Source organism: Gasterosteus aculeatus, chromosome 5 (assembly GCF_964276395.1).
Source record: "Gasterosteus aculeatus chromosome 5, fGasAcu3.hap1.1, whole genome shotgun sequence".
Classification (NCBI taxonomy): Eukaryota; Metazoa; Chordata; class Actinopteri; order Perciformes; family Gasterosteidae; genus Gasterosteus; species Gasterosteus aculeatus.
In genome coordinates this window covers 1,480,836-1,505,390 of record NC_135692.1, presented here as the reverse complement: position 1 = coordinate 1,505,390, position 24,555 = coordinate 1,480,836, and the positions used below count along the sequence as shown (strand labels likewise).

General features: G+C 44.4%; 1 protein-coding gene and 29 non-coding genes across 32 annotated transcripts; all 30 read left to right on the top strand.

The window, feature by feature from the left end:
* Positions 1 to 389: 389 nt before the first annotated feature.
* trnak-uuu (transfer RNA lysine (anticodon UUU)) lies at positions 390 to 462 on the top strand. Its single transcript has one exon. It is a non-coding gene; the product is annotated as a tRNA-Lys (tRNA).
* Positions 463 to 898: 436 nt separating this feature from the next.
* Positions 899 to 971, top strand: trnak-uuu (transfer RNA lysine (anticodon UUU)). Its single transcript has one exon. It is a non-coding gene; the product is annotated as a tRNA-Lys (tRNA).
* Positions 972 to 1,409: 438 nt separating this feature from the next.
* Positions 1,410 to 7,563, top strand: LOC120827065 (uncharacterized). 3 transcript variants are annotated; one of them, XM_078103006.1, is made up of 3 exons: positions 2,528 to 2,663; positions 5,246 to 5,420; positions 6,997 to 7,563. In XM_078103006.1, the coding sequence occupies exons 1-3, from the start codon at positions 2,635 to 2,637 to the stop codon at positions 7,069 to 7,071; spliced, it is 279 nt and encodes a 92-aa protein (XP_077959132.1). In that variant the 5' UTR covers positions 2,528 to 2,634; the 3' UTR covers positions 7,072 to 7,563. The 3 variants fall into 3 exon arrangements, with proteins under 3 accessions (XP_077959130.1, XP_077959131.1, XP_077959132.1); XM_078103004.1 differs by having other exon boundaries at positions 1,410 to 5,420; XM_078103005.1 differs by having other exon boundaries at positions 1,410 to 5,420; positions 5,539 to 7,563.
* A 294-nt stretch (positions 7,564 to 7,857) lies between these two features.
* Positions 7,858 to 7,930, top strand: trnak-uuu (transfer RNA lysine (anticodon UUU)). The gene has a single exon. It is a non-coding gene; the product is annotated as a tRNA-Lys (tRNA).
* Positions 7,931 to 8,366: 436 nt separating this feature from the next.
* On the top strand, positions 8,367 to 8,439 carry trnak-uuu (transfer RNA lysine (anticodon UUU)). Its single transcript has one exon. It is a non-coding gene; the product is annotated as a tRNA-Lys (tRNA).
* Positions 8,440 to 9,112: 673 nt separating this feature from the next.
* trnak-uuu (transfer RNA lysine (anticodon UUU)) lies at positions 9,113 to 9,185 on the top strand. Its single transcript has one exon. It is a non-coding gene; the product is annotated as a tRNA-Lys (tRNA).
* Positions 9,186 to 9,875: 690 nt separating this feature from the next.
* trnak-uuu (transfer RNA lysine (anticodon UUU)) lies at positions 9,876 to 9,948 on the top strand. Its single transcript has one exon. It is a non-coding gene; the product is annotated as a tRNA-Lys (tRNA).
* A 690-nt stretch (positions 9,949 to 10,638) lies between these two features.
* trnak-uuu (transfer RNA lysine (anticodon UUU)) lies at positions 10,639 to 10,711 on the top strand. The gene has a single exon. It is a non-coding gene; the product is annotated as a tRNA-Lys (tRNA).
* Positions 10,712 to 11,390: 679 nt separating this feature from the next.
* On the top strand, positions 11,391 to 11,463 carry trnak-uuu (transfer RNA lysine (anticodon UUU)). The gene has a single exon. It is a non-coding gene; the product is annotated as a tRNA-Lys (tRNA).
* A 427-nt stretch (positions 11,464 to 11,890) lies between these two features.
* trnak-uuu (transfer RNA lysine (anticodon UUU)) lies at positions 11,891 to 11,963 on the top strand. The gene has a single exon. It is a non-coding gene; the product is annotated as a tRNA-Lys (tRNA).
* Positions 11,964 to 12,653: 690 nt separating this feature from the next.
* On the top strand, positions 12,654 to 12,726 carry trnak-uuu (transfer RNA lysine (anticodon UUU)). The gene has a single exon. It is a non-coding gene; the product is annotated as a tRNA-Lys (tRNA).
* A 691-nt stretch (positions 12,727 to 13,417) lies between these two features.
* trnak-uuu (transfer RNA lysine (anticodon UUU)) lies at positions 13,418 to 13,490 on the top strand. The gene has a single exon. It is a non-coding gene; the product is annotated as a tRNA-Lys (tRNA).
* Positions 13,491 to 14,169: 679 nt separating this feature from the next.
* On the top strand, positions 14,170 to 14,242 carry trnak-uuu (transfer RNA lysine (anticodon UUU)). Its single transcript has one exon. It is a non-coding gene; the product is annotated as a tRNA-Lys (tRNA).
* Positions 14,243 to 14,677: 435 nt separating this feature from the next.
* trnak-uuu (transfer RNA lysine (anticodon UUU)) lies at positions 14,678 to 14,750 on the top strand. The gene has a single exon. It is a non-coding gene; the product is annotated as a tRNA-Lys (tRNA).
* Positions 14,751 to 15,186: 436 nt separating this feature from the next.
* Positions 15,187 to 15,259, top strand: trnak-uuu (transfer RNA lysine (anticodon UUU)). Its single transcript has one exon. It is a non-coding gene; the product is annotated as a tRNA-Lys (tRNA).
* A 690-nt stretch (positions 15,260 to 15,949) lies between these two features.
* trnak-uuu (transfer RNA lysine (anticodon UUU)) lies at positions 15,950 to 16,022 on the top strand. Its single transcript has one exon. It is a non-coding gene; the product is annotated as a tRNA-Lys (tRNA).
* Positions 16,023 to 16,713: 691 nt separating this feature from the next.
* Positions 16,714 to 16,786, top strand: trnak-uuu (transfer RNA lysine (anticodon UUU)). The gene has a single exon. It is a non-coding gene; the product is annotated as a tRNA-Lys (tRNA).
* Positions 16,787 to 17,222: 436 nt separating this feature from the next.
* On the top strand, positions 17,223 to 17,295 carry trnak-uuu (transfer RNA lysine (anticodon UUU)). Its single transcript has one exon. It is a non-coding gene; the product is annotated as a tRNA-Lys (tRNA).
* Positions 17,296 to 17,731: 436 nt separating this feature from the next.
* Positions 17,732 to 17,804, top strand: trnak-uuu (transfer RNA lysine (anticodon UUU)). Its single transcript has one exon. It is a non-coding gene; the product is annotated as a tRNA-Lys (tRNA).
* Positions 17,805 to 18,240: 436 nt separating this feature from the next.
* trnak-uuu (transfer RNA lysine (anticodon UUU)) lies at positions 18,241 to 18,313 on the top strand. The gene has a single exon. It is a non-coding gene; the product is annotated as a tRNA-Lys (tRNA).
* Positions 18,314 to 18,749: 436 nt separating this feature from the next.
* trnak-uuu (transfer RNA lysine (anticodon UUU)) lies at positions 18,750 to 18,822 on the top strand. The gene has a single exon. It is a non-coding gene; the product is annotated as a tRNA-Lys (tRNA).
* A 434-nt stretch (positions 18,823 to 19,256) lies between these two features.
* On the top strand, positions 19,257 to 19,329 carry trnak-uuu (transfer RNA lysine (anticodon UUU)). The gene has a single exon. It is a non-coding gene; the product is annotated as a tRNA-Lys (tRNA).
* Positions 19,330 to 19,764: 435 nt separating this feature from the next.
* Positions 19,765 to 19,837, top strand: trnak-uuu (transfer RNA lysine (anticodon UUU)). The gene has a single exon. It is a non-coding gene; the product is annotated as a tRNA-Lys (tRNA).
* A 436-nt stretch (positions 19,838 to 20,273) lies between these two features.
* trnak-uuu (transfer RNA lysine (anticodon UUU)) lies at positions 20,274 to 20,346 on the top strand. The gene has a single exon. It is a non-coding gene; the product is annotated as a tRNA-Lys (tRNA).
* A 690-nt stretch (positions 20,347 to 21,036) lies between these two features.
* On the top strand, positions 21,037 to 21,109 carry trnak-uuu (transfer RNA lysine (anticodon UUU)). The gene has a single exon. It is a non-coding gene; the product is annotated as a tRNA-Lys (tRNA).
* A 436-nt stretch (positions 21,110 to 21,545) lies between these two features.
* On the top strand, positions 21,546 to 21,618 carry trnak-uuu (transfer RNA lysine (anticodon UUU)). Its single transcript has one exon. It is a non-coding gene; the product is annotated as a tRNA-Lys (tRNA).
* Positions 21,619 to 22,054: 436 nt separating this feature from the next.
* Positions 22,055 to 22,127, top strand: trnak-uuu (transfer RNA lysine (anticodon UUU)). The gene has a single exon. It is a non-coding gene; the product is annotated as a tRNA-Lys (tRNA).
* A 436-nt stretch (positions 22,128 to 22,563) lies between these two features.
* On the top strand, positions 22,564 to 22,636 carry trnak-uuu (transfer RNA lysine (anticodon UUU)). Its single transcript has one exon. It is a non-coding gene; the product is annotated as a tRNA-Lys (tRNA).
* Positions 22,637 to 23,831: 1,195 nt separating this feature from the next.
* On the top strand, positions 23,832 to 23,904 carry trnak-uuu (transfer RNA lysine (anticodon UUU)). Its single transcript has one exon. It is a non-coding gene; the product is annotated as a tRNA-Lys (tRNA).
* Positions 23,905 to 24,339: 435 nt separating this feature from the next.
* Positions 24,340 to 24,412, top strand: trnak-uuu (transfer RNA lysine (anticodon UUU)). The gene has a single exon. It is a non-coding gene; the product is annotated as a tRNA-Lys (tRNA).
* The last annotated feature ends 143 nt before the right edge of the window (positions 24,413 to 24,555 follow it).

Genomic DNA, 24,555 nt, shown 5'->3' with positions numbered 1-24,555 from the left:
CTAATCCTGAGCGGGTTCCAAAAAAAGATGTACCCTTTCAGCTTGTTCCTCTGAGCCTTTTTGGAATTGGGTTTCTCCTCAGTCGTCTCATATATTCCTTTAACAAGTGTTGTTTTACAAGATTACCTTTCAATCAAGGTCAAACCTCAGTTGGTAGAGCGTCAAACTTTTAATCTAAGGGTCCAGGGTTCAAGTCCCTCTTCAGGCTTGAAGTTTTGTAGTGAAGTCACTTTCCAGCTAGATTCCTGACTCTTGCTAATCCTAAACCGGTTCCAAGGAAAGCTGTACCTTTTTTGCTCATTCCTCTCAGCCTTTTTGGAATTGGACGAACACATTGAGTTTGTTCCTTTGCCAGAGTCACATTTGCAATAATCAACAGAGCTTTTCAAGCCTGGATAGCTCAGTCGGTAGAGCATCAGACTTTTAATCTGAGGGTCCAGGGTTCAAGTCCCTGTTCAGGCTTGAAGTTTTGTATTGGAGTGACTTTCTGGTAAGATGCCTGACTCTTGTTAATCCTGAGCCGGTTCCAAAAATAGATGTACCTTTTCAGCTTGTTCCTCTGAGCCTTCTTGGAATTGGGTTTCTCCTCAGTCGTCTCATATATTCCTTTAACAAGTATTGTTTTACAAGATTACCTTTCAATCAAGGTCAAACCTCAGTTGGTAGAGCCTCAGACTTTTAATCTAAGGGTCCAGGGTTCAAGTCCCTGTTCAGGCTTGATGTCCTGTAGTGCAGTGACTTTCTGGTGAGATTCCTGACTCTTGCTAATCCTGAGCCGGTTCCAAAGAAAGCTGTACCTTTTTTGCTCATTCCTCTGAGCCTTTTTGGAATTGGACGAACACATTTAGTTTGTTCCTCTGCCCAGAGTCACATTTGCAATAATCAAAAGAATTTTGGAGCCTGGATAGCTCAGTCGGTAGAGCATCAGACTTTTAATCTGAGGGTCCAGGGTTCAAGTCCCTGTTCAGGCTTGAAGTTTTGTAGTGGAGTTACTTTCTGGTGAGATTCCTGACTCTTGCTAATCCTGAGCGGGTTCCAAAAAAAGATGTACCCTTTCAGCTTGTTCCTCTGAGCCTTTTTGGAATTGGGTTTCTCCTCAGTCGTCTCATATATTCCTTTAACAAGTGTTGTTTTACAAGATTACCTTTCAATCAAGGTCAAACCTCAGTTGGTAGAGCGTCAAACTTTTAATCTAAGGGTCCAGGGTTCAAGTCCCTTGTTACGTTCCCCGTGCACTGCAGGAGTGTTGTTTATTGTTTGATTACACTTTGATTGGTTTCCTGTGAATTGCCCCTCCTCTAGGTCGCTGTGACTGGCGGATCGGTCGTCAGTGGGGCGGAGGACGAGGGCCAATCAGGAGACGGAGCCGCTGCTTAAAGAGGGACGGCGGGCTCATTCTCTGGAACCCCTCTCAGTATTGCTGACGCTCAGGGCCGCCGATTGTGGGCTGCTCTCCGGCACCCAGATTGTTGTGCATTTCAGACTGTTTTGGATAAGTGTTTTCGTGTCATCAGCGGCATCAGCTGCAAAACCGCGCCGGGGGGAAGAACGGTAGGTTAGTATATCGCGATATACATCCTGCCCGTAGTTGTCCTGTGTATAGACACCCTAGGGTAGAGGTGAGCGCCACCCCCTGTATTTTTGTTATTAGATAGGAGGTGTAGGCGCCGAGTGCGCGAAGACTCCGTTTTTCTTTCGACCTTTTTCTTTGGATAGGGGTAGGTCGAGGTAGGTGTGTTTTGGTTTTACTTGGTTCTCTCAGTTGGCGCCGCCTACGTTCTTTCCCCAATGTATTCAGGTAGGGGTGCTTATCCCCCTCTTTTCGACTGGGTCCGGGGAGAACAATAAAACCCCAGTTTTTTTCTTTTACAACGTGCCTGCCTTGTCTCCTGTCATTTACCTCTCCCCCGTGATACATCGACAAATTTTAGTGTTACGGCTGTCCCTAGACCGCCAGTGATCGTAACATTAAATGGGGGCTCGTCCGGGATACTAAAAATATTCATATGTTCCCGGAAGGTTGATTATTGCGAGTGTGGTTGGTGGATTGATGGGATGTTCAGGGTTTTGTTTTGAAGGGTTAGCGGATGGCTGATTTTGATCTAGACGCTTTCGTGGGTTCACCCACCGTGGAAGTGCTGAATAAAAGTAGAAAGGAGGACCTGGTGGATATTGCGGCACATTATAAAATTGCTGTCTCGAAGCAGTGGCGCAAGTTGGAGATTAGGTCTACGGTAGCTCGGGGTTTGGAGGAACTAGGTGTCCTGAAGCTGTCTTCAGATGGCGGTGAAATCCCTTCGGAGGCTGATGGTCGCTCTGGTGAGGAGGAGCGCGGCGAAACTGCTGAGGTGGAGACCTCGGAGGCCAAGGTTGCTTTTTCGCCCTCCGATCCTTTCTCTCCGGGCTCAGTTGGGTCGGAAGGAGGTGGCGCGCGTCTAAAGGTCCGCTTAGCGCGAATGCAGGTAGAGGCACGCGAACGGGCAGAAAGCCGTCGGCTTGAGGCAGATATGAAGTTCCGACTTGAAATCCGTCGACTTGAAATCGAGGCGGAAACGCAGATTAAGCTGCGGGCATTGGAAATAAGGGCAGCGGACAGAACACCGGTTCCGGGTACACAACCGTCGCAGTCTGCCGATGCTGGCTCGGCGGGGACCACCTTTGAGGTCAGTAGGCACATCTCTCTCGTACCACAGTTCCGAGAAACAGAAGTGGACTCGTACTTCAACGTATTTGAGCGGATTGCATCTACACTTCAGTGGCCTAAAGAGGTCTGGTCGTTGTTGCTGCAGTGCAAGCTGACTGGTAAAGCTCAAGACGTTTTTGCTACGTTGTCCTTAGAGGATAGCGTGAATTATGAAGCTGTGAAAGCTGCCATATTGCGCGCTTATGAGCTGGTACCCGAGGCTTACAGACAACGGTTTAGGAGTCATAAAAAAAATCCCGGTCAGTCATTTGTTGAGTTCGCGAGGGGGAAAAGCGTTTTGTTTGATAAGTGGTGCACTTCCAGTAAGGTGAATGATCTTAAGGACATGCGAGAATTAATTCTTTTAGAGGAATTTAAGAATTGCGTACCTGAGCGTGTGGTTGTTTACATGAACGAACAGAAGGTGACGTCGGTATCCCAGGCTTCTGTCCTTGCAGATGAATTTACATTGACGCATAAGAATGTTTTTGTCCCTACACGTTCTGAGCGGGTTACGTCGTTTCAGGCAAGTTCAAGTAATTCACCGTATCCGAAAACGGCTGCGTTAAAGTCGAAAGAGGATCGTGAATGTTATTATTGTCACAAACCCGGTCATTTAATTGCAGAGTGTTTTGGGTTAAAACGAAAACAATCGAATTCTGTGCCTAAGAGTGCGGGGTTCGTTAAGCTAGTGGCTCCTGTTGATACCGATCGCAGTGATCAACCTGATTCCAGTTATGCCCCTTTTCTGTTGGAGGGGGCAGTTTCTGTTACAGGAAATTCGGCGGAGCAGATACGTGTGAAAATGCTCCGGGATGCTGGGGCCATGCAATCGTTTATTTGTGCCGATGTATTGCCGTTCTCGGAGCAGACCTTTTGTGGTAGTCATGTCCTAGTGCAGGGCATAGAAATGGGTCTGGTTCAAGTCCCGTTGCACCAGATTCACCTCGAGTCGAAACTATGTACGGGTCTTGTGAAGGTCGCGGTGCGGGAGAGTCTGCCGGTGAGCGGGGTGCAGCTCATTCTTGGCAATGATTTAGCCGGCGGGAAAGTTATGCCTTTACTCGAGGTATTTAATAACCCGGTGGTATCGGATCAGCCTGATGAGCTGGCGAAGTCCTTTCCGGAAACTTTTCCGGTCTGTGTGGTCACGCGCGCTCAGTCCCGTAAGACGGAGGCTGAAGATTTAGCTACGTCTTTTATTTCACCTATTTTTCTCAGCGACATGTTACCTGATGCGAGTGATAAGGCTGTTGAAAAGGTGCCTGGATCAGACACTTCGGGTGTAAAGCTGAGTGTGACTCGGGAGAGGGTTATTGCTGCTCAGCATGAGGATAGGAGTCTGCAAAAGTGCATTGCTGCTGCGGTCTCCGCGGAGAAAGCACGGGAGAGGAAAACTGCTTACTTTATGGAGAATGGTTTACTAATGCGTAAGTGGTGCTCGGATGTGCCTGATGGGGCTGAATGGACCAGTGTGTATCAGATAGTGATTCCGTCCTGTTACAGACAGCAAGTTCTCTCTTTGGCTCATGACCACGACCTATCGGGACACTTGGGAATTAAGAAAACTTACTACAGAGTTTTAAGACACTTCTTTTGGCCTCGGTTAAAGACTGATGTTACCCGATTTTGTCGTACCTGCCGCCTCTGCCAAATCACTGGCAAACCGAACCAGGTCATCCCGTGTGCCCCACTCGTTCCTATTCCAGCGGTAGGAGAACCGTTCGAACACGTCATTGTGGACTGCGTGGGGCCTTTGCCTAAATCTAAGGCTGGTAATCAGTTTCTGTTGACTATAATGTGTACTGCAACCAGATTTCCTGAGGCAATTCCTTTGAGAAAGATAACAGCACCTGTTGTAACTAGAGCACTGGTGAAATTCTTCTCTACGTTTGGATTACCAAAAGTTGTGCAATCAGATCAAGGCACTAATTTTCTTTCGAAAATTTTTACTCAAGTGTTGTCCAGCTTAAATATATCCCATAGGATCGCGAGCGCCTATCACGCGGAAAGCCAAGGGGCGCTAGAACGTTTTCATCAAACCTTGAAGTCAATGCTCAGAAAGTACTGCATGGAAACCAGTAAGGAGTGGGATGAGGGTGTGCCCTTGCTCCTCTTCGCGATCAGGGAGACAGTTCAAGAAAGTCTTGGATTTAGTCCTGCTGAGTTGGTGTTTGGACACACTGTCAGAGGACCTTTGAAAATGCTTAAAGAGGACTTGATGTCTTCTGGGGCTAGTCCATCACTGAATGTGTTGGACTATGTGAGCAAGTTCCGTGAACGGTTACATAAAGCTTGCTCGGTGGCGAAGGAGTCACTTGAAGTTGCGCAAAGGAAAATGAAACGTCTTTTTGACCGCCAATCTGTACAGCGTTCCTTTAACGAGGGCGATCAGGTGTTGGTGCTGCTGCCTATGGTAGGGTCGGCGTTATCAGCCCGGTTTTCTGGTCCGTACGAGGTGGTACGGAAACTTAGCAATACAGATTACGTAATCGGGACACCCGATAGAAAACGAAAGACTCGTGTCTGTCATGTGAATATGTTGAAGACTTTTTATTGCAGAGAGGGTATCCAGTCCGATGTTTCGCCGACAGAGGAAACCGCTGTTCACCTGTCCTCCCCCGCTCCTGCCTCCGTGGCATGCGCTGCGGTGGAAATCTCTAACCCGGATGATGATGATGATGGAGTAATTGTTCGCCACACTTACCAGCAATGTGCTCGCCTCAAGAACTCTGAGGTACTGTCTGATCTGTCATCGTGTATATCTCACTTATCTGAAAAGAAAGGAAATGATGTTGTGCAACTAATTAATGACTTTCCTGCTTTACTGAATGATGTACCTTCTCGCACCACAGTATTAGAGCATGATATTAACGTGGGGGATGCTGTTCCGGTCAAGCAACATGCGTACCGCATGAACTCAGTGAAGAGAGAGCGTATGCGGGGAGAGGTTGAGTATTTGGTGGAGCATGGATTGGCTCAAGCCAGCTGCAGCCCCTGGAGCTCTCCATGCCTCCTGATACCGAAGAGTGACGGCACTGATCGGTTTTGTACGGACTATCGTAAGGTTAATGCGCTCACGGTACCGGATTGTTTTCCATTGCCGCGGATGGAGGACTGCATTGACAACATCGGCTCGGCCCGTTATGTCAGTAAATTGGATCTACTAAAAGGGCACTGGCAGGTGCCGCTTACGTCTCGCGCTTCTGACATCTCCGCTTTCGTGACACCGGATAGTTTCCTGCAATATTCTGTGATGGCGTTCGGCATGCGTAACGCACCGGCTACTTTCCAGCGACTCGTTAATCGTGTGTTGTCGGGGGTGCCTAAGTGTAACGCGTATCTGGATGATCTAGTAGTGTACTCGTCCGACTGGCCCGAACACATTGCTTTACTAAGAACGGTTTTCGAGCGATTACAAGAAGGTTCGTTGACCTTAAACTTGGCCAAATGTGAATTCGGTCAGGCTACAATCACGTACCTTGGAAAGGAGGTGGGTCACGGGCAAGTGCGGCCGATCGAAGCAAAAGTCACTGCGATATCTGAATTTCCTGCTCCCGCCACCCGTCGAGAACTTCGTCGTTTTCTAGGGATGGCTGGCTATTACCGCAGCTTCTGTAAAAACTTTTCGACGATTGCCCAGCCGTTGACGTCGCTCCTCAGTCCGTCGCGGACGTTTTTGTGGTCCACGGAATGTGAGCATGCGTTTAACGCGATCAAAGATCTTCTGTGTAACGCACCTGTTTTGGCCGCTCCAGATTTTGATTCTGCTTTTAAACTCGATGTGGACGCGAGTTACGTGGGTGCGGGAGCTGTGCTAATTCAGGGCGGTAAAGATGGTATTGACCATCCCGTCTGCTATTTCTCGCGCAAGTTTAATAAGCACCAGTTAAACTACTCGACGATCGAGAAGGAGGCATTAGCCTTGCTGATGGCCCTTCAGCATTTTGACGTGTATGTGGGATCGAGTATTAGTCCCGTTACCGTGTTTACTGATCACAATCCGTTAGTTTTCTTATCTCGTATGTATAATCAGAATCAGCGTTTGATGCGCTGGGCGCTGATTGTACAGGGATACAATTTGATAATCAAACATAAAAGAGGCGTAGAAAACGTGATCGCCGATGCCTTGTCTAGAGTTGCCTCTGGCGGCGTGTGAGTACGATCGTTTGAACAACTATATGCTGAGTAGTTTTTTTTACATATAGTTGGTTCTTAAGGGGGGAGGTGTTACGTTCCCCGTGCACTGCAGGAGTGTTGTTTATTGTTTGATTACACTTTGATTGGTTTCCTGTGAATTGCCCCTCCTCTAGGTCGCTGTGACTGGCGGATCGGTCGTCAGTGGGGCGGAGGACGAGGGCCAATCAGGAGACGGAGCCGCTGCTTAAAGAGGGACGGCGGGCTCATTCTCTGGAACCCCTCTCAGTATTGCTGACGCTCAGGGCCGCCGATTGTGGGCTGCTCTCCGGCACCCAGATTGTTGTGCATTTCAGACTGTTTTGGATAAGTGTTTTCGTGTCATCAGCGGCATCAGCTGCAAAACCGCGCCGGGGGGAAGAACGGTAGGTTAGTATATCGCGATATACATCCTGCCCGTAGTTGTCCTGTGTATAGACACCCTAGGGTAGAGGTGAGCGCCACCCCCTGTATTTTTGTTATTAGATAGGAGGTGTAGGCGCCGAGTGCGCGAAGACTCCGTTTTTCTTTCGACCTTTTTCTTTGGATAGGGGTAGGTCGAGGTAGGGGTGTTTTGGTTATACTTGGTTCTCTCAGTTGGCGCCGCCTACGTTCTTTCCCCAATGTATTCAGGTAGGGGTGCTTATCCCCCTCTTTTCGACTGGGTCCGGGGAGAACAATAAAACCCCAGTTTTTTTCTTTTACAACGTGCCTGCCTTGTCTCCTGTCATTTACCTCTCCCCCGTGATACATCGACAAATTTTAGTGTTACGGCTGTCCCTAGACCGCCAGTGATCGTAACATCCCTCTTCAGGCTTGAAGTTTTGTAGTGAAGTCACTTTCCAGCTAGATTCCTGACTCTTGCTAATCCTAAACCGGTTCCAAGGAAAGCTGTACCTTTTTTGCTCATTCCTCTCAGCCTTTTTGGAATTGGACGAACACATTGAGTTTGTTCCTCTGCCAGAGTCACATTTGCAATAATCAACAGAGCTTTTCAAGCCTGGATAGCTCAGTCGGTAGAGCATCAGACTTTTAATCTGAGGGTCCAGGGTTCAAGTCCCTGTTCAGGCTTGAAGTTTTGTATTGGAGTGACTTTCTGGTAAGATGCCTGACTCTTGTTAATCCTGAGCCGGTTCCAAAAATAGATGTACCTTTTCAGCTTGTTCCTCTGAGCCTTCTTGGAATTGGGTTTCTCCTCAGTCGTCTCATATATTCCTTTAACAAGTATTGTTTTACAAGATTACCTTTCAATCAAGGTCAAACCTCAGTTGGTAGAGCCTCAGACTTTTAATCTAAGGGTCCAGGGTTCAAGTCCCTGTTCAGGCTTGATGTCCTGTAGTGCAGTGACTTTCTGGTGAGATTCCTGACTCTTGCTAATCCTGAGCCGGTTCCAAAGAAAGCTGTACCTTTTTTGCTCATTCCTCTGAGCCTTTTTGGAATTGGACGAACACATTTAGTTTGTTCCTCTGCCAGAGTCACATTTGCAATAATCAAAAGAGCTTTTGAAGCCTGGATAGCTCAGTCGGTAGAGCATCAGACTTTTAATCTGAGGGTCCAGGGTTCAAGTCCCTGTTCAGGCTTGTTGTCTTGTAGTGAAGTGACTTTCTGTTGAGATTCCTGACTCTTGCTAATCCTGAGCCGGTTCCAAAAAAAGATGTACCTTTTCTGCATGTTCCTCTGAGCCTTTTTGGAATTGGGTTTCTCCCTAGGCGTCTTATATATTCCTTTAACAAGTATTGTTTTAAAAGATTACCTTTCAATCAAGGTCAAACCTCAGTTGGTAGAGCCTCAGACTTTTAATCTAAGGGTCTAGGGTTCAAATCCCTATTCAGGCTTGAAGTTTTGTAGTGGAGTGACTTTCTGGTGAGATGCCTGACTCTTGCTAATCCTGAGCCGTTCCAAAAAAGATGAACCTTTTCTGCTTGTTCCTCTGAGCCGTTTTGGAATTGGGTTTCTCCTCAGTCTTATATATTCGTTTAACAAGTATTCTTTTACAAGATTACCTTTCAATCAAGGTCAAACCTCAGTTGGTAGAGCCTCAGACTTTTAATCTAAGGGTCCAGGGTTCAAGTCCCTGTTCAGGCTTGATGTCTTGTAGTGCAGTGATTCCTGACTCTTGCTAATCCTGAGCCGGTTCCAAAGAAAGATGTACCTTTTCTGCTCATTCCTCTGAGGCTCTTTGGAATTGGACGAACACATTTAGTTTGTTCATCTGCCAGAGTCACATTTGCAATAATCAACAGAGCTTTTCAAGCCTGGATAGCTCAGTCGGTAGAGCATCAGACTTTTAATCTGAGGGTCCAGGGTTCAAGTCCCTGTTCAGGCTTGATGTCTTGTAGTGGAGTGACTTTCTGTTGAGATTCCTGACTCTTGCTAATCCTGAGCCGGTTCCAAAAAAAGATGTACCTTTTCTGCTTGTTCCTCTGAGCCTTTTTGGAATTGGGTTTCGCCTCAGACGTCTCATATTTTCCTTTAACAAGTATTGTTTTACAAGATTACCTTTCAATCAAGGTCAAACCTCAGTTGGTAGAGCCTCAGACTTTTAATCTAAGGGTCCGGGGTTCAAGTCCCTGTTCAGGCTTGAAGTTTTGTAGTGCAGTGACTTTCTGGTAAGATGCCTGACTCTTGCTAATCCTGAGCCGGTTCCAAAAATAGATGTACCTTTTCAGCTTGTTCCTCTGAGCCTTCTTGGAATTGGGTTTCTCCTCAGTCGTCTCATATATTCCTTTAACAAGTATTGTTTTACAAGATTACCTTTCAATCAAGGTCAAACCTCAGTTGGTAGAGCCTCAGACTTTTAATCTAAGGGTCCAGGGTTCAAGTCCCTGTTCAGGCTTGATGTCTTGTAGTGCAGTGACTTTCTGGTGAGATTCCTGACTCTTGCTAATCCTGAGCCGGTTCCAGAGAAAGCTGTACCTTTTCTGCTCATTCCTCTGAGCCTTTTTGGAATGGACGAACACATTTAGTTTGTTCCTCTGCCAGAGTCACATTTGCAATAATCAACAGAGCTTTAGAAGCCTGGATAGCTCAGTCGGTAGAGCATCAGACTTTTAATCTGAGGGTCCAGGGTTCAAGTCCCTGTTCAGGCTTCAAGTTTTGTATTGGAGTGACTTTCTGGTAAAATGCCTCACTCTTGCTAATCCTGAGCCGGTTCCAAAAAAAGATGTACCTTTTGTGCTTGTTCCTCTGAGCCTTTTTGGAATTGGGTTTCTCCTCAGACGTCTCATATATTCCTTTAATAAGTATTGTTTTAAAAGATTACCTTTCAATCAAGGTCAAACCTCAGTTGGTAGAGCCTCAGACTTTTAATCTGAGGGTCCAGGGTTCAAGTCCCTATTCAGGCTTGAAGTTTTGTAGTGGAGTGACTTTCTGGTAAGATGCCTGACTCTTGCTAATCCTGAGCTGGTTCCAAAAATAGATGTACCTTTTCAGCTTGTTCCTCTGAGCCTTCTTGGAATTGGATTTCTCCTCAGTCGTCTCATATATTCCTTTAACAAGTATTATTTTACAAGAATACCTTTGAATCAAGGTCAAACCTCAGTTGGTAGAGCCTCAGACTTTTAATCTAAGGGTCCAGGTTTCAAGTCCCTATTCAGGCTTGAAGTTTTGTAGTGGAGTGACTTTCTGGTAAGATGCCTGACTCTTGCTAATCCTGAGCCGGTTCCAAAAAAGATGTACCTTTTCTGCTTGTTCCTCTGAGCCTTTTTGGAATTGGACGAACACATTGAGATTGTTCCTCTGCCAGAGTCACATTCGCAATAATCAACAGAACTTTTGAAGCCTGGATAGCTCAGTCGGTACAGCATCAGACTTTTAATCTGAGGGTCCAGGGCTCAAGTCCCTGTTCAGGCTTGATGTCTTGTAGTGCAGTCACTTTCTGGTTAGGTTCCTGATTCTTGCTAATCCTGAGTTGGTTCCAAAAAAAAGCTGTACCTTTTCAGCTTGTTCCTCTGAGCCTTCTTGGAATTGGATTTCTCCTCACCACTCTCATAATTTCTTTTAATAAGTATTGTTTTCCAAGATTACCTTTCAATCAAGGTCAAACCTCAGTTGGTAGAGCCTCAGACTTTTAATCTAAGGGTCCAGGGTTCAAGTCCCTGTTCAGGCTTGAAGTTTTGTAGTGGAGTGACTTTCTGGTGAGATTCCTGACTCTTGCTAATCCTGAGCGGGTTCCAAAAAAAGATGTACCTTTTCTGCTTGTTCCTCTGAGCCTTTTTGGAATTGGGTTTCTCCTCAGTCGTCTCATATATTCCTTTAACAAGTGTTGTTTTACAAGATTACCTTTCAATCAAGGTCAAACCTCAGTTGGTAGAGCCTCAGACTTTTAATCTAAGGGTCCAGGGTTCAAGTCCCTGTTCAGGCTTAATGTCTTGTAGTGCAGTGATTCCTGACTCTTGCTAATCCTGAGCCGGTTCCAAAGAAAGCTGTACCTTTTCTGCTCATTCCTCTGAGCCTTTTTGGAATTGGACGAACACATTTAGTTTGTTCTTCTGCCAGAGTCACATTTGCAATAATCAAAAGAGCTTTTGAAGCCTGGATAGCTCAGTCGGTAGAGCATCAGACTTTTAATCTGAGGGTCCAGGGTTCAAGTCCCTGTTCAGGCTTGATGTCTTGTAGTGCAGTCACTTTCTGGTTAGGTTCCTGATTCTTGCTAATCCTGAGCTGGTTCCAAAACAAGCTGTACCTTTTCATCTTGTTCCTCTGAGCCTTTTTGGAATTGGGTTTCTCCTCAGTCGTCTTATATATTCGTTTAACAAGTATTGTTTTACAAGATTACCTTTCAATCAAGGTCAAACCTCAGTTGGTAGAGCCTCAGACTTTTAATCTAAGGGTCCAGGGTTCAAGTCCCTGTTCAGGCTTGATGTCTTGTAGTGCAGTGACTTTCTGGTGAGATTCCTGAATTTTGCTAATCCTGAGCCGGAAAGCTGTACCTTTTCTGCTCATTCCTCTGAGCCTTTTTGGAATGGACGAACACATTTAGTTTGTTCCTCTGCCAGAGTCACATTTGCAATAATCAACAGAGCTTTAGAAGCCTGGATAGCTCAGTCGGTAGAGCATCAGACTTTTAATCTGAGGGTCCAGGGTTCAAGTCCCTGTTCAGGCTTGAAGTTTTGTATTGGAGTGACTTTCTGGTAAAATGCCTCACTCTTGCTAATCCTGAGCCGGTTCCAAAAAAAGATGTACCTTTTGTGCTTGTTCCTCTGAGCCTTTTTGGAATTGGGTTTCTCCTCAGACGTCTCATATATTCCTTTAATAAGTATTGTTTTACAAGATTACCTTTCAATCAAGGTCAAACCTCAGTTGGTAGAGCCTCAGACTTTTAATCTGAGGGTCCAGGGTTCAAGTCCCTATTCAGGCTTGAAGTTTTGTAGTGGAGTGACTTTCTGGTAAGATGCCTGACTCTTGCTAATCCTGAGCTGGTTCCAAAAATAGATGTACCTTTTCAGCTTGTTCCTCTGAGCCTTCTTGGAATTGGGTTTCTCCTCAGTCGTCTCATATATTCCTTTAACAAGTATTATTTTACAAGAATACCTTTGAATCAAGGTCAAACCTCAGTTGGTAGAGCCTCAGACTTTTAATCTAAGGGTCCAGGTTTCAAGTCCCTATTCAGGCTTGAAGTTTTGTAGTGGAGTGACTTTCTGGTAAGATGCCTGACTCTTGCTAATCCTGAGCCGGTTCCAAAAAAGATGTACCTTTTCTGCTTGTTCCTCTGAGCCTTTTTGGAATTGGACGAACACATTGAGATTGTTCCTCTGCCAGAGTCACATTCGCAATAATCAACAGAACTTTTGAAGCCTGGATAGCTCAGTCGGTACAGCATCAGACTTTTAATCTGAGGGTCCAGGGCTCAAGTCCCTGTTCAGGCTTGATGTCTTGTAGTGCAGTCACTTTCTGGTTAGGTTCCTGATTCTTGCTAATCCTGAGTTGGTTCCAAAAAAAAGCTGTACCTTTTCAGCTTGTTCCTCTGAGCCTTCTTGGAATTGGATTTCTCCTCACCACTCTCATAATTTCTTTTAATAAGTATTGTTTTCCAAGATTACCTTTCAATCAAGGTCAAACCTCAGTTGGTAGAGCCTCAGACTTTTAATCTAAGGGTCCAGGGTTCAAGTCCCTGTTCAGGCTTGAAGTTTTGTAGTGGAGTGACTTTCTGGTGAGATTCCTGACTCTTGCTAATCCTGAGCGGGTTCCAAAAAAAGATGTACCTTTTCTGCTTGTTCCTCTGAGCCTTTTTGGAATTGGGTTTCTCCTCAGTCGTCTCATATATTCCTTTAACAAGTGTTGTTTTACAAGATTACCTTTGAATCAAGGTCAAACCTCAGTTGGTAGAGCCTCAGACTTTTAATCTAAGGGTCCAGGTTTCAAGTCCCTATTCAGGCTTGAAGTTTTGTAGTGGAGTGACTTTCTGGTAAGATGCCTGACTCTTGCTAATCCTGAGCCGGTTCCAAAAAAGATGTACCTTTTCTGCTTGTTCCTCTGAGCCTTTTTGGAATTGGACGAACACATTGAGATTGTTCCTCTGCCAGAGTCACATTCGCAATAATCAACAGAACTTTTGAAGCCTGGATAGCTCAGTCGGTACAGCATCAGACTTTTAATCTGAGGGTCCAGGGCTCAAGTCCCTGTTCAGGCTTGATGTCTTGTAGTGCAGTCACTTTCTGGTTAGGTTCCTGATTCTTGCTAATCCTGAGTTGGTTCCAAAAAAAAGCTGTACCTTTTCAGCTTGTTCCTCTGAGCCTTCTTGGAATTGGATTTCTCCTCACCACTCTCATAATTTCTTTTAATAAGTATTGTTTTCCAAGATTACCTTTCAATCAAGGTCAAACCTCAGTTGGTAGAGCCTCAGACTTTTAATCTAAGGGTCCAGGGTTCAAGTCCCTGTTCAGGCTTGAAGTTTTGTAGTGGAGTGACTTTCTGGTGAGATTCCTGACTCTTGCTAATCCTGAGCGGGTTCCAAAAAAAGATGTACCTTTTCTGCTTGTTCCTCTGAGCCTTTTTGGAATTGGGTTTCTCCTCAGTCGTCTCATATATTCCTTTAACAAGTGTTGTTTTACAAGATTACCTTTCAATCAAGGTCAAACCTCAGTTGGTAGAGCCTCAGACTTTTAATCTAAGGGTCCAGGGTTCAAGTCCCTGTTCAGGCTTAATGTCTTGTAGTGCAGTGATTCCTGACTCTTGCTAATCCTGAGCCGGTTCCAAAGAAAGCTGTACCTTTTCTGCTCATTCCTCTGAGCCTTTTTGGAATTGGACGAACACATTTAGATTGTTCTTCTGCCAGAGTCACATTTGCAATAATCAAAAGAGCTTTTGAAGCCTGGATAGCTCAGTCGCTAGAGCATCAGACTTTTAATCTGAGGGTCCAGGGTTCAAGTCCCTGTTCAGGCTTGATGTCTTGTAGTGCAGTCACTTTCTGGTTAGGTTCCTGATTCTTGCTAATCCTGAGCTGGTTCCAAAACAAGCTGTACCTTTTCATCTTGTTCCTCTGAGCCTTTTTGGAATTGGGTTTCTCCTCAGTCGTCTTATATATTCGTTTAACAAGTATTGTTTTACAAGATTACCTTTCAATCAAGGTCAAACCTCAGTTGGTAGAGCCTCAGACTTTTAATCTAAGGGTCCAGGGTTCAAGTCCCTGTTCAGGCTTGATGTCTTGTAGTGCAGTGACTTTCTGGTGAGATTCCTGAATTTTGCTAATCCTGAGCCGGTTCCAAAGAAAGCTGTACCTTTTCTGCTCATTCCTCTGAGCCTTTTTGGAATGGACGAACACATTTAGTTTGTTCCTCTGCCAGAGTCACATTTGCAATAATCAATAAAGCTTTAGAAGCCTGGATAGCTCAGTCGGTAGAGCATCAGACTTTTAATCTGAGGGTCCAGGGTTCAAGTCCCTGTTCAGGCTTGTTGTCTTGTAGTGAAGTGACTTTCTGGTGAGATGCCTGACTCTTGCTAATCCTGAGCCGGTTCCAAAAAAAGATGTACCTTTTCTGCTTGTTCCTCTGAGCCTTTTTGTAATTGGGTTTCTCCTCAGTCGTCTTATATATTCGTTTAACAAGTATTGTTTTACAAGATTACCTTTCATTCAAGGTCAAACCTCAGTTGGTAGAGCCTCAGACTTTTAATCTAAGGGTCCAGGGTTCAAGTCCCTGTTCAGGCTTGATGTCTTGTAGTGCAGTGACTTTCTGGTGAGATTCCTGACTTTTGCTAATCCTGAGCCGGTTCCAAAGAAAGCTGTACCTTTTCTGCTCATTCCTCTGAGCCTTTTTGGAATTGGACGAACACATTTAGTTTGTTCCTCTGACAGAGTCACATTTGCAATAATCAAAAGAGGTATTGAAGCCTGGATAGCTCAGTTGGTAGAGCATCAGACTTTTAATCAGAGGGTCCAGGTTTCAAGTCCCTGTTCAGGCTTGAGGTTTTGTAGTGTAGTGACTTTCTGGTGAGATTCCTGACTCTTGCTAATCCTAAGCCGGTTCCAAAAAAAGATGTACCTTTTCTGCTTGTTCCTCTGAGCCTTTTTGGAATTGGGTTTCGCCTCAGACGTCTCATATTTTCCTTTAACAAGTATTGTTTTCAAAGATTACCTTTCAATCAAGGTCAAACCTCAGTTGGTAGAGCCTCAGACTTTTAATCTAAGGGTCCGGGGTTCAAGTCCCTGTTCAGGCTTGAAGTTTTGTAGTGCAGTGACTTTCTGGTAATATGCCTGACTCTTGCTAATCCTGAGCCGGTTCCAAAAATAGATGTACCTTTTCAGCTTGTTCCTCTGAGCCTTCTTGGAATTGGGTTTCTCCTCAGTCGTCTCATATATTCCTTTAACAAGTATTGTTTTACAAGATTACCTTTCAATCAAGGTCAAACGTCAGTTGGTAGAGCCTCAGACTTTTAATCTAAGGGTCCAGGGTTCAAGTCCCTGTTCAGGCTTGATGTCTTGTAGTGCAGTGACTTTCTGGTGAGATTCCTGACTCTTGCTAATCCTGAGCCGGTTCCAAAGAAAGCTGTAGCTTTTCTGCTCATTCCTCTGAGCCTTTTTGGAATGGACGAACACATTTAGTTTGTTCCTCTGCCAGAGTCACATCTGCAATAATCAACAGAGCTTTAGAAGCCTGGATAGCTCAGTCGGTAGAGCATCAGACTTTTAATCTGAGGGTCCAGGGTTCAAGTCCCTGTTCAGGCTTGAAGTTTTGTATTGGAGTAACTTTCTGGTAAAATGCCTGACTCTTGCTAATCCTGAGCCGGTTCCAAAAAAAGATGTACCTTTTGTGCTTGTTCCTCTGAGCCTTTTTGGAATTGGGTTTCTCCTCAGACGTCTCATATTTTCCTTTAACAAGTATTGTTTTCCAAGATTACCTTTCAACCAAGGTCAAACCTCGGTTGGTAGAGCATCAGATTTTTAATCTAAGGGTCCAGGGTTCAAGTCCCTGTTCAGGCTTGATGTCTTGTAGTGCAGTGACTTTCTGGTGAGATGCCTGACTCTTGCTAATCCTGAGCCGGTTCCAAAAAAAGATGTACCTTTTCTGCTTGTTCCTCTGAGCCTTTTTGTAATTGGGTTTCTCCTCAGTCGTCTTACATATTCGTTTAACAAGTATTGTTTTACAAGATTACCTTTCATTCAAGGTCAAACCTCAGTTGGTAGAGCCTCAGACTTTTAATCTAAGGGTCCAGGGTTCAAGTCCCTGTTCAGGCTTGATGTCTTGTAGTGCAGTGACTTTCTGGTGAGATTCCTGACTTTTGCTAATCCTGAGCCGGTTCCAAAGAAAGCTGTACCTTTTCTGCTCATTCCTCTGAGCCTTTTTGGAATTGGACGAACACATTTAGTTTGTTCCTCTGACAGAGTCACATTTGCAATAATCAAAAGAGCTTTAGAAGCCTGGATAGCTCAGTCGGTAGAGCATCAGACTTTTAATCTGAGGGTCCAGGGTTCAAGTCCCTGTTCAGGCTTGAAGTTTTGTATTGGAGTAACTTTCTGGTAAAATGCCTGACTCTTGCTAATCCTGAGCCGGTTCCAAAAAAAGATGTACCTTTTCTGCTTGTTCCTCTGAGCCTTTTTGTAATTGGGTTTCTCCTCAGTCGTCTTATATATTCGTTTAACAAGTATTGTTTTACAAGATTACCATTCATTCAAGGTCAAACCTCAGTTGGTAGAGCCTCAGACTTTTAATCTAAGGGTCCAGGGTTCAAGTCCCTGTTCAGGCTTGATGTCTTGTAGTGCAGTGACTTTCTGGTGAGATTCCTGACTTTTGCTAATCCTGAGCCGGTTCCAAAGAAAGCTGTACCTTTTCTGCTCATTCCTCTGAGCCTTTTTGGAATTGGACGAACACATTTAGTTTGTTCCTCTGACAGAGTCACATTTGCAATAATCAAAAGAGGTATTGAAGCCTGGATAGCTCAGTTGGTAGAGCATCAGACTTTTAATCAGAGGGTCCAGGTTTCAAGTCCCTGTTCAGGCTTGAAGTTTTGTAGTGTAGTGACTTTCTGGTGAGATTCCTGACTCTTGCTAATCCTGAGCCGGTTCCAAAAAAAGATGTACCTTTTCTGCTTGTTCCTCTGAGCCTTTTTGGAATTGGGTTTCGCCTCAGACGTCTCATATTTTCCTTTAACAAGTATTGTTTTCAAAGATTACCTTTCAATCAAGGTCAAACCTCAGTTGGTAGAGCCTCAGACTTTTAATCTAAGGGTCCGGGGTTCAAGTCCCTGTTCAGGCTTGAAGTTTTGTAGTGCAGTGACTTTCTGGTAATATGCCTGACTCTTGCTAATCCTGAGCCGGTTCCAAAGAAAGCCGTACCTTTTCTGCTCATTCCTCTGAGCCTTTTTGGAATTGGACGAACACATTTAGTTTGTTCCTCTGACAGAGTCACATTTGCAATAATCAAAAGAGCTTTAGAAGCCTGGATAGCTCAGTCGGTAGAGCATCAGACTTTTAATCTGAGGGTCCAGGGTTCAAGTCCCTGTTCAGGCTTGAAGTTTTGTATTGGAGTAACTTTCTGGTAAAATGCCTGACTCTTGCTAATCCTGAGCCGGTTCCAAAAAAAGATGTACCTTTTCTGCTTGTTCCTCTGAGCCTTTTTGTAATTGGGTTTCTCCTCAGTCGTCTTATATATTCGTTTAACAAGTATTGTTTTACAAGATTACCTTTCATTCAAGGTCAAACCTCAGTTGGTAGAGCCTCAGACTTTTAATCTAAGGGTCCAGGGTTCAAGTCCCTGTTCAGGCTTGATGTCTTGTAGTGCAGTGACTTTCTGGTGAGATTCCTGACTTTTGCTAATCCTGAGCCGGTTCCAAAGAAAGCTGTACCTTTTCTGCTCATTCCTCTGAGCCTTTTTGGAATTGGACGAACACATTTAGTTTGTTCCTCTGACAGAGTCACATTTGCAATAATCAAAAGAGGTATTGAAGCCTGGATAGCTCAGTTGGTAGAGCATCAGACTTTTAATCAGAGGGTCCAGGTTTCAAGTCCCTGTTCAGGCTTGAAGTTTTGTAGTGTAGTGACTTTCTGGTGAGATTCCTGACTCTTGCTAATCCTGAGCCGGTTCCAAAAAAAGATGTACCTTTTCTGCTTGTTCCTCTGAGCCTTTTTGGAATTGGGTTTCGCCTCAGACGTCTCATATTTTCCTTTAACAAGTATTGTTTTCAAAGATTACCTTTCAATCAAGGTCAAACCTCAGTTGGTAGAGCCTCAGACTTTTAATCTAAGGGTCCGGGGTTCAAGTCCCTGTTCAGGCTTGAAGTTTTGTAGTGCAGTGACTTTCTGGTAATATGCCTGACTCTTGCTAATCCTGAGCCGGTTCCAAAGAAAGCCGTACCTTTTCTGCTCATTCCTCTGAGCCTTTTTGGAATTGGACGAACACATTTAGATTGTTCTTCTGCCAGAGTCACATTTGCAATAATCAAAAGAGCTTTTGAAGCCTGGATAGCTCAGTCGCTAGAGCATCAGACTTTTAATCTGAGGGTCCAGGGTTCAAGTCCCTGTTCAGGCTTGATGTCTTGTATTGGAGTGACTTTCTGGTAAGTTGCCTTACTCTTGTTAATCCTGAGCCGGTTCCAAAAATAGATGTACCTTTTCAGCTTGTTCCTCTGAGCCTTCTTGGAATTGGGTTTCTCCTCAGTCGTCTCATATATTCCTTTAACAAGTATTGTTTTACAAGATTACCTTTCAATCAAGGTCAAACCTCAGTTGGTAGAGCCTCAGACTTTAATCTAAGGGTCCAGGGTTCAAGTCCCTGTTCAGGCTTGATGTCTTGTAGTGCAGTGACTTTCTGGTGAGATTCCTGACTCTTGCTAATCCTGAGCCGGTTCCAAAGAAAGCTGTACCTTTTCTGCTCATTCCTCTGAGCCTTTTTGGAATGGACGAACACATTTAGTTTGTTCCTCTGCCAGAGTCACATTTGCAATAATCAATAAAGCTTTAGAAGCCTGGATAGCTCAGTCGGTAGAGCATCAGACTTTTAATATGAGGGTCCAGGGTTCAAGTCCCTGTTCAGGCTTGTTGTCTTGTAGTGAAGTGACTTGCTGGTGAGATGCCTGACTCTTGCTAATCCTGAGCCGGTTCCAAAAAAAGATGTACCTTTTCTGCTTGTTCCTCTGAGCCTTTTTGTAATTGGGTTTCTCCTCAGTCGTCTTATATATTCGTTTAACAAGTATTGTTTTACAAGATTACCTTTCAATCAAGGTCAAACCTCAGTTGGTAGAGCCTCAGACTTTTAATCTAAGGGTCCAGGGTTCAAGTCCCTGTTCAGGCTTGATGTCTTGTAGTGCAGTGACTTTCTGGTGAGATTCCTGAATTTTGCTAATCCTGAGCCGGTTCCAAAGAAAGCTGTACCTTTTCTGCTCATTCCTCTGAGCCTTTTTGGAATGGACGAACACATTTAGTTTGTTCCTCTGCCAGAGTCACATTTGCAATAATCAATAAAGCTTTAGAAGCCTGGATAGCTCAGTCGGTAGAGCATCAGACTTTTAATCTGAGGGTCCAGGGTTCAAGTCCCTGTTCAGGCTTGTTGTCTTGTAGTGAAGTGACTTTCTGGTGAGATGCCTGACTCTTGCTAATCCTGAGCCGGTTCCAAAAAAAGATGTACCTTTTCTGCTTGTTCCTCTGAGCCTTTTTGTAATTGGGTTTCTCCTCAGTCGTCTTATATATTCGTTTAACAAGTATTGTTTTACAAGATTACCTTTCATTCAAGGTCAAACCTCAGTTGGTAGAGCCTCAGACTTTTAATCTAAGGGTCCAGGGTTCAAGTCCCTGTTCAGGCTTGATGTCTTGTAGTGCAGTGACTTTCTGGTGAGATTCCTGACTTTTGCTAATCCTGAGCCGGTTCCAAAGAAAGCTGTACCTTTTCTGCTCATTCCTCTGAGCCTTTTTGGAATTGGACGAACACATTTAGTTTGTTCCTCTGACAGAGTCACATTTGCAATAATCAAAAGAGGTATTGAAGCCTGGATAGCTCAGTTGGTAGAGCATCAGACTTTTAATCAGAGGGTCCAGGTTTCAAGTCCCTGTTCAGGCTTGAGGTTTTGTAGTGTAGTGACTTTCTGGTGAGATTCCTGACTCTTGCTAATCCTGAGCCGGTTCCAAAAAAAGATGTACCTTTTCTGCTTGTTCCTCTGAGCCTTTTTGGAATTGGGTTTCGCCTCAGACGTCTCATATTTTCCTTTAACAAGTATTGTTTTCAAAGATTACCTTTCAATCAAGGTCAAACCTCAGTTGGTAGAGCCTCAGACTTTTAATCTAAGGGTCCGGGGTTCAAGTCCCTGTTCAGGCTTGAAGTTTTGTAGTGCAGTGACTTTCTGGTAATATGCCTGACTCTTGCTAATCCTGAGCCGGTTCCAAAAATAGATGTACCTTTTCAGCTTGTTCCTCTGAGCCTTCTTGGAATTGGGTTTCTCCTCAGTCGTCTCATATATTCCTTTAACAAGTATTGTTTTACAAGATTACCTTTCAATCAAGGTCAAACGTCAGTTGGTAGAGCCTCAGACTTTTAATCTAAGGGTCCAGGGTTCAAGTCCCTGTTCAGGCTTGATGTCTTGTAGTGCAGTGACTTTCTGGTGAGATTCCTGACTCTTGCTAATCCTGAGCCGGTTCCAAAGAAAGCTGTAGCCTTTCTGCTCATTCCTCTGAGCCTTTTTGGAATGGACGAACACATTTAGTTTGTTCCTCTGCCAGAGTCACATCTGCAATAATCAACAGAGCTTTAGAAGCCTGGATAGCTCAGTCGGTAGAGCATCAGACTTTTAATCTGAGGGTCCAGGGTTCAAGTCCCTGTTCAGGCTTGAAGTTTTGTATTGGAGTAACTTTCTGGTAAAATGCCTGACTCTTGCTAATCCTGAGCCGGTTCCAAAAAAAGATGTACCTTTTGTGCTTGTTCCTCTGAGCCTTTTTGGAATTGGGTTTCTCCTCAGACGTCTCATATTTTCCTTTAACAAGTATTGTTTTCCAAGATTACCTTTCAACCAAGGTCAAACCTCGGTTGGTAGAGCATCAGATTTTTAATCTAAGGGTCCAGGGTTCAAGTCCCTGTTCAGGCTTGATGTCTTGTAGTGCAGTGACTTTCTGGTGAGATTCCTGACTCTTGCTAATCCTGAGCCGGTTCCAAAGAAAGCTGTACCTTTTCTGCTCATTCCGCTGAGCCTTTTTGGAATTGGACGAACACATTTAGTTTGTTCCTCTGCCAGAGTCACATTTGCAATAATCAACAGAGCTTTAGAAGCCTGGATAGCTCAGTCGGTAGAGCATCAGACTTTTAATCTGAGGGTCCAGGGTTCAAGTCCCTGTTCAGGCTTGAAGTTTTGTATTGGAGTAACTTTCTGGTAAAATGCCTGACTCTTGCTAATCCTGAGCCGGTTCCAAAAAAAGATGTACCTTTTCTGCTTGTTCCTCTGAGCCTTTTTGTAATTGGGTTTCTCCTCAGTCGTCTTATATATTCGTTTAACAAGTATTGTTTTACAAGATTACCTTTCATTCAAGGTCAAACCTCAGTTGGTAGAGCCTCAGACTTTTAATCTAAGGGTCCAGGGTTCAAGTCCCTGTTCAGGCTTGATGTCTTGTAGTGCAGTGACTTTCTGGTGAGATTCCTGACTTTTGCTAATCCTGAGCCGGTTCCAAAGAAAGCTGTACCTTTTCTGCTCATTCCTCTGAGCCTTTTTGGAATCGGACGAACACATTTAGTTTGTTCCTCTGACAGAGTCACATTTGCAATAATCAAAAGAGGTATTGAAGCCTGGATAGCTCAGTTGGTAGAGCATCAGACTTTTAATCAGAGGGTCCAGGTTTCAAGTCCCTGTTCAGGCTTGAAGTTTTGTAGTGTAGTGACTTTCTGGTGAGATTCCTGACTCTTGCTAATCCTGAGCCGGTTCCAAAAAAAGATGTACCTTTTCTGCTTGTTCCTCTGAGCCTTTTTGGAATTGGGTTTCGCCTCAGACGTCTCATATTTTCCTTTAACAAGTATTGTTTTCAAAGATTACCTTTCAATCAAGGTCAAACCTCAGTTGGTAGAGCCTCAGACTTTTAATCTAAGGGTCCGGGGTTCAAGTCCCTGTTCAGGCTTGAAGTTTTGTAGTGCAGTGACTTTCTGGTAATATGCCTGACTCTTGCTAATCCTGAGCCGGTTCCAAAGAAAGCTGTACCTTTTCTGCTCATTCCTCTGAGCCTTTTTGGAATTGGACGAACACATTTAGATTGTTCTTCTGCCAGAGTCACATTTGCAATAATCAAAAGAGCTTTTGAAGCCTGGATAGCTCAGTCGCTAGAGCATCAGACTTTTAATCTGAGGGTCCAGGGTTCAAGTCCCTGTTCAGGCTTGATGTCTTGTATTGGAGTGACTTTCTGGTAAGATGCCTTACTCTTGTTAATCCTGAGCCGGTTCCAAAAATAGATGTACCTTTTCAGCTTGTTCCTCTGAGCCTTCTTGGAATTGGGTTTCTCCTCAGTCGTCTCATATATTCCTTTAACAAGTATTGTTTTACAAGATTACCTTTCAATCAAGGTCAAACCTCAGTTGGTAGAGCCTCAGACTTTAATCTAAGGGTCCAGGGTTCAAGTCCCTGTTCAGGCTTGATGTCTTGTAGTGCAGTGACTTTCTGGTGAGATTCCTGACTCTTGCTAATCCTGAGCCGGTTCCAAAGAAAGCTGTACCTTTTCTGCTCATTCCTCTGAGCCTTTTTGGAATGGACGAACACATTTAGTTTGTTCCTCTGCCAGAGTCACATTTGCAATAATCAATAAAGCTTTAGAAGCCTGGATAGCTCAGTCGGTAGAGCATCAGACTTTTAATCAGAGGGTCCAGGTTTCAAGTCCTGTCAGGCTTGAAGTTTTGTAGTGTAGTGACTTTCTGGTGAGATTCCTGACTCTTGCTAATCCTGAGCCGGTTCCAAAAAAAGATGTACCTTTTCTGCTTGTTCCTCTGAGCCTTTTTGGAATTGGGTTTCGCCTCAGACGTCTCATATTTTCCTTTAACAAGTATTGTTTTCAAAGATTACCTTTCAATCAAGGTCAAACCTCAGTTGGTAGAGCCTCAGACTTTTAATCTAAGGGTCCGGGGTTCAAGTCCCTGTTCAGGCTTGAAGTTTTGTAGTGCAGTGACTTTCTGGTAATATGCCTGACTCTTGCTAATCCTGAGCCGGTTCCAAAAATAGATGTACCTTTTCAGCTTGTTCCTCTGAGCCTTCTTGGAATTGGGTTTCTCCTCAGTCGTCTCATATATTCCTTTAACAAGTATTGTTTTACAAGATTACCTTTCAATCAAGGTCAAACGTCAGTTGGTAGAGCCTCAGACTTTTAATCTAAGGGTCCAGGGTTCAAGTCCCTGTTCAGGCTTGATGTCTTGTAGTGCAGTGACTTTCTGGTGAGATTCCTGACTCTTGCTAATCCTGAGCCGGTTCCAAAGAAAGCTGTAGCTTTTCTGCTCATTCCTCTGAGCCTTTTTGGAATGGACGAACACATTTAGTTTGTTCCTCTGCCAGAGTCACATCTGCAATAATCAACAGAGCTTTAGAAGCCTGGATAGCTCAGTCGGTAGAGCATCAGACTTTTAATCTGAGGGTCCAGGGTTCAAGTCCCTGTTCAGGCTTGAAGTTTTGTATTGGAGTAACTTTCTGGTAAAATGCCTGACTCTTGCTAATCCTGAGCCGGTTCCAAAAAAAGATGTACCTTTTGTGCTTGTTCCTCTGAGCCTTTTTGGAATTGGGTTTCTCCTCAGACGTCTCATATTTTCCTTTAACAAGTATTGTTTTCCAAGATTACCTTTCAACCAAGGTCAAACCTCGGTTGGTAGAGCATCAGATTTTTAATCTAAGGGTCCAGGGTTCAAGTCCCTGTTCAGGCTTGATGTCTTGTAGTGCAGTGACTTTCTGGTGAGATTCCTGACTCTTGCTAATCCTGAGCCGGTTCCAAAGAAAGCTGTACCTTTTCTGCTCATTCCGCTGAGCCTTTTTGGAATTGGACGAACACATTTAGTTTGTTCCTCTGCCAGAGTCACATTTGCAATAATCAAAAGAATTTTGGAGCCTGGATAGCTCAGTCGGTAGAGCATCAGACTTTTAATCTGAGGGTCCAGGGTTCAAGTCCCTGTTCAGGCTTGAAGTTTTGTAGTGGAGTGACTTTCTGGTGAGATTCCTGACTCTTGCTAATCCTGAGCCGGTTCCAAAAAAAGATGTACCCTTTCAGCTTGTTCCTCTGAGCCTTTTTGGAATTGGGTTTCTCCTCAGTCGTCTCATATATT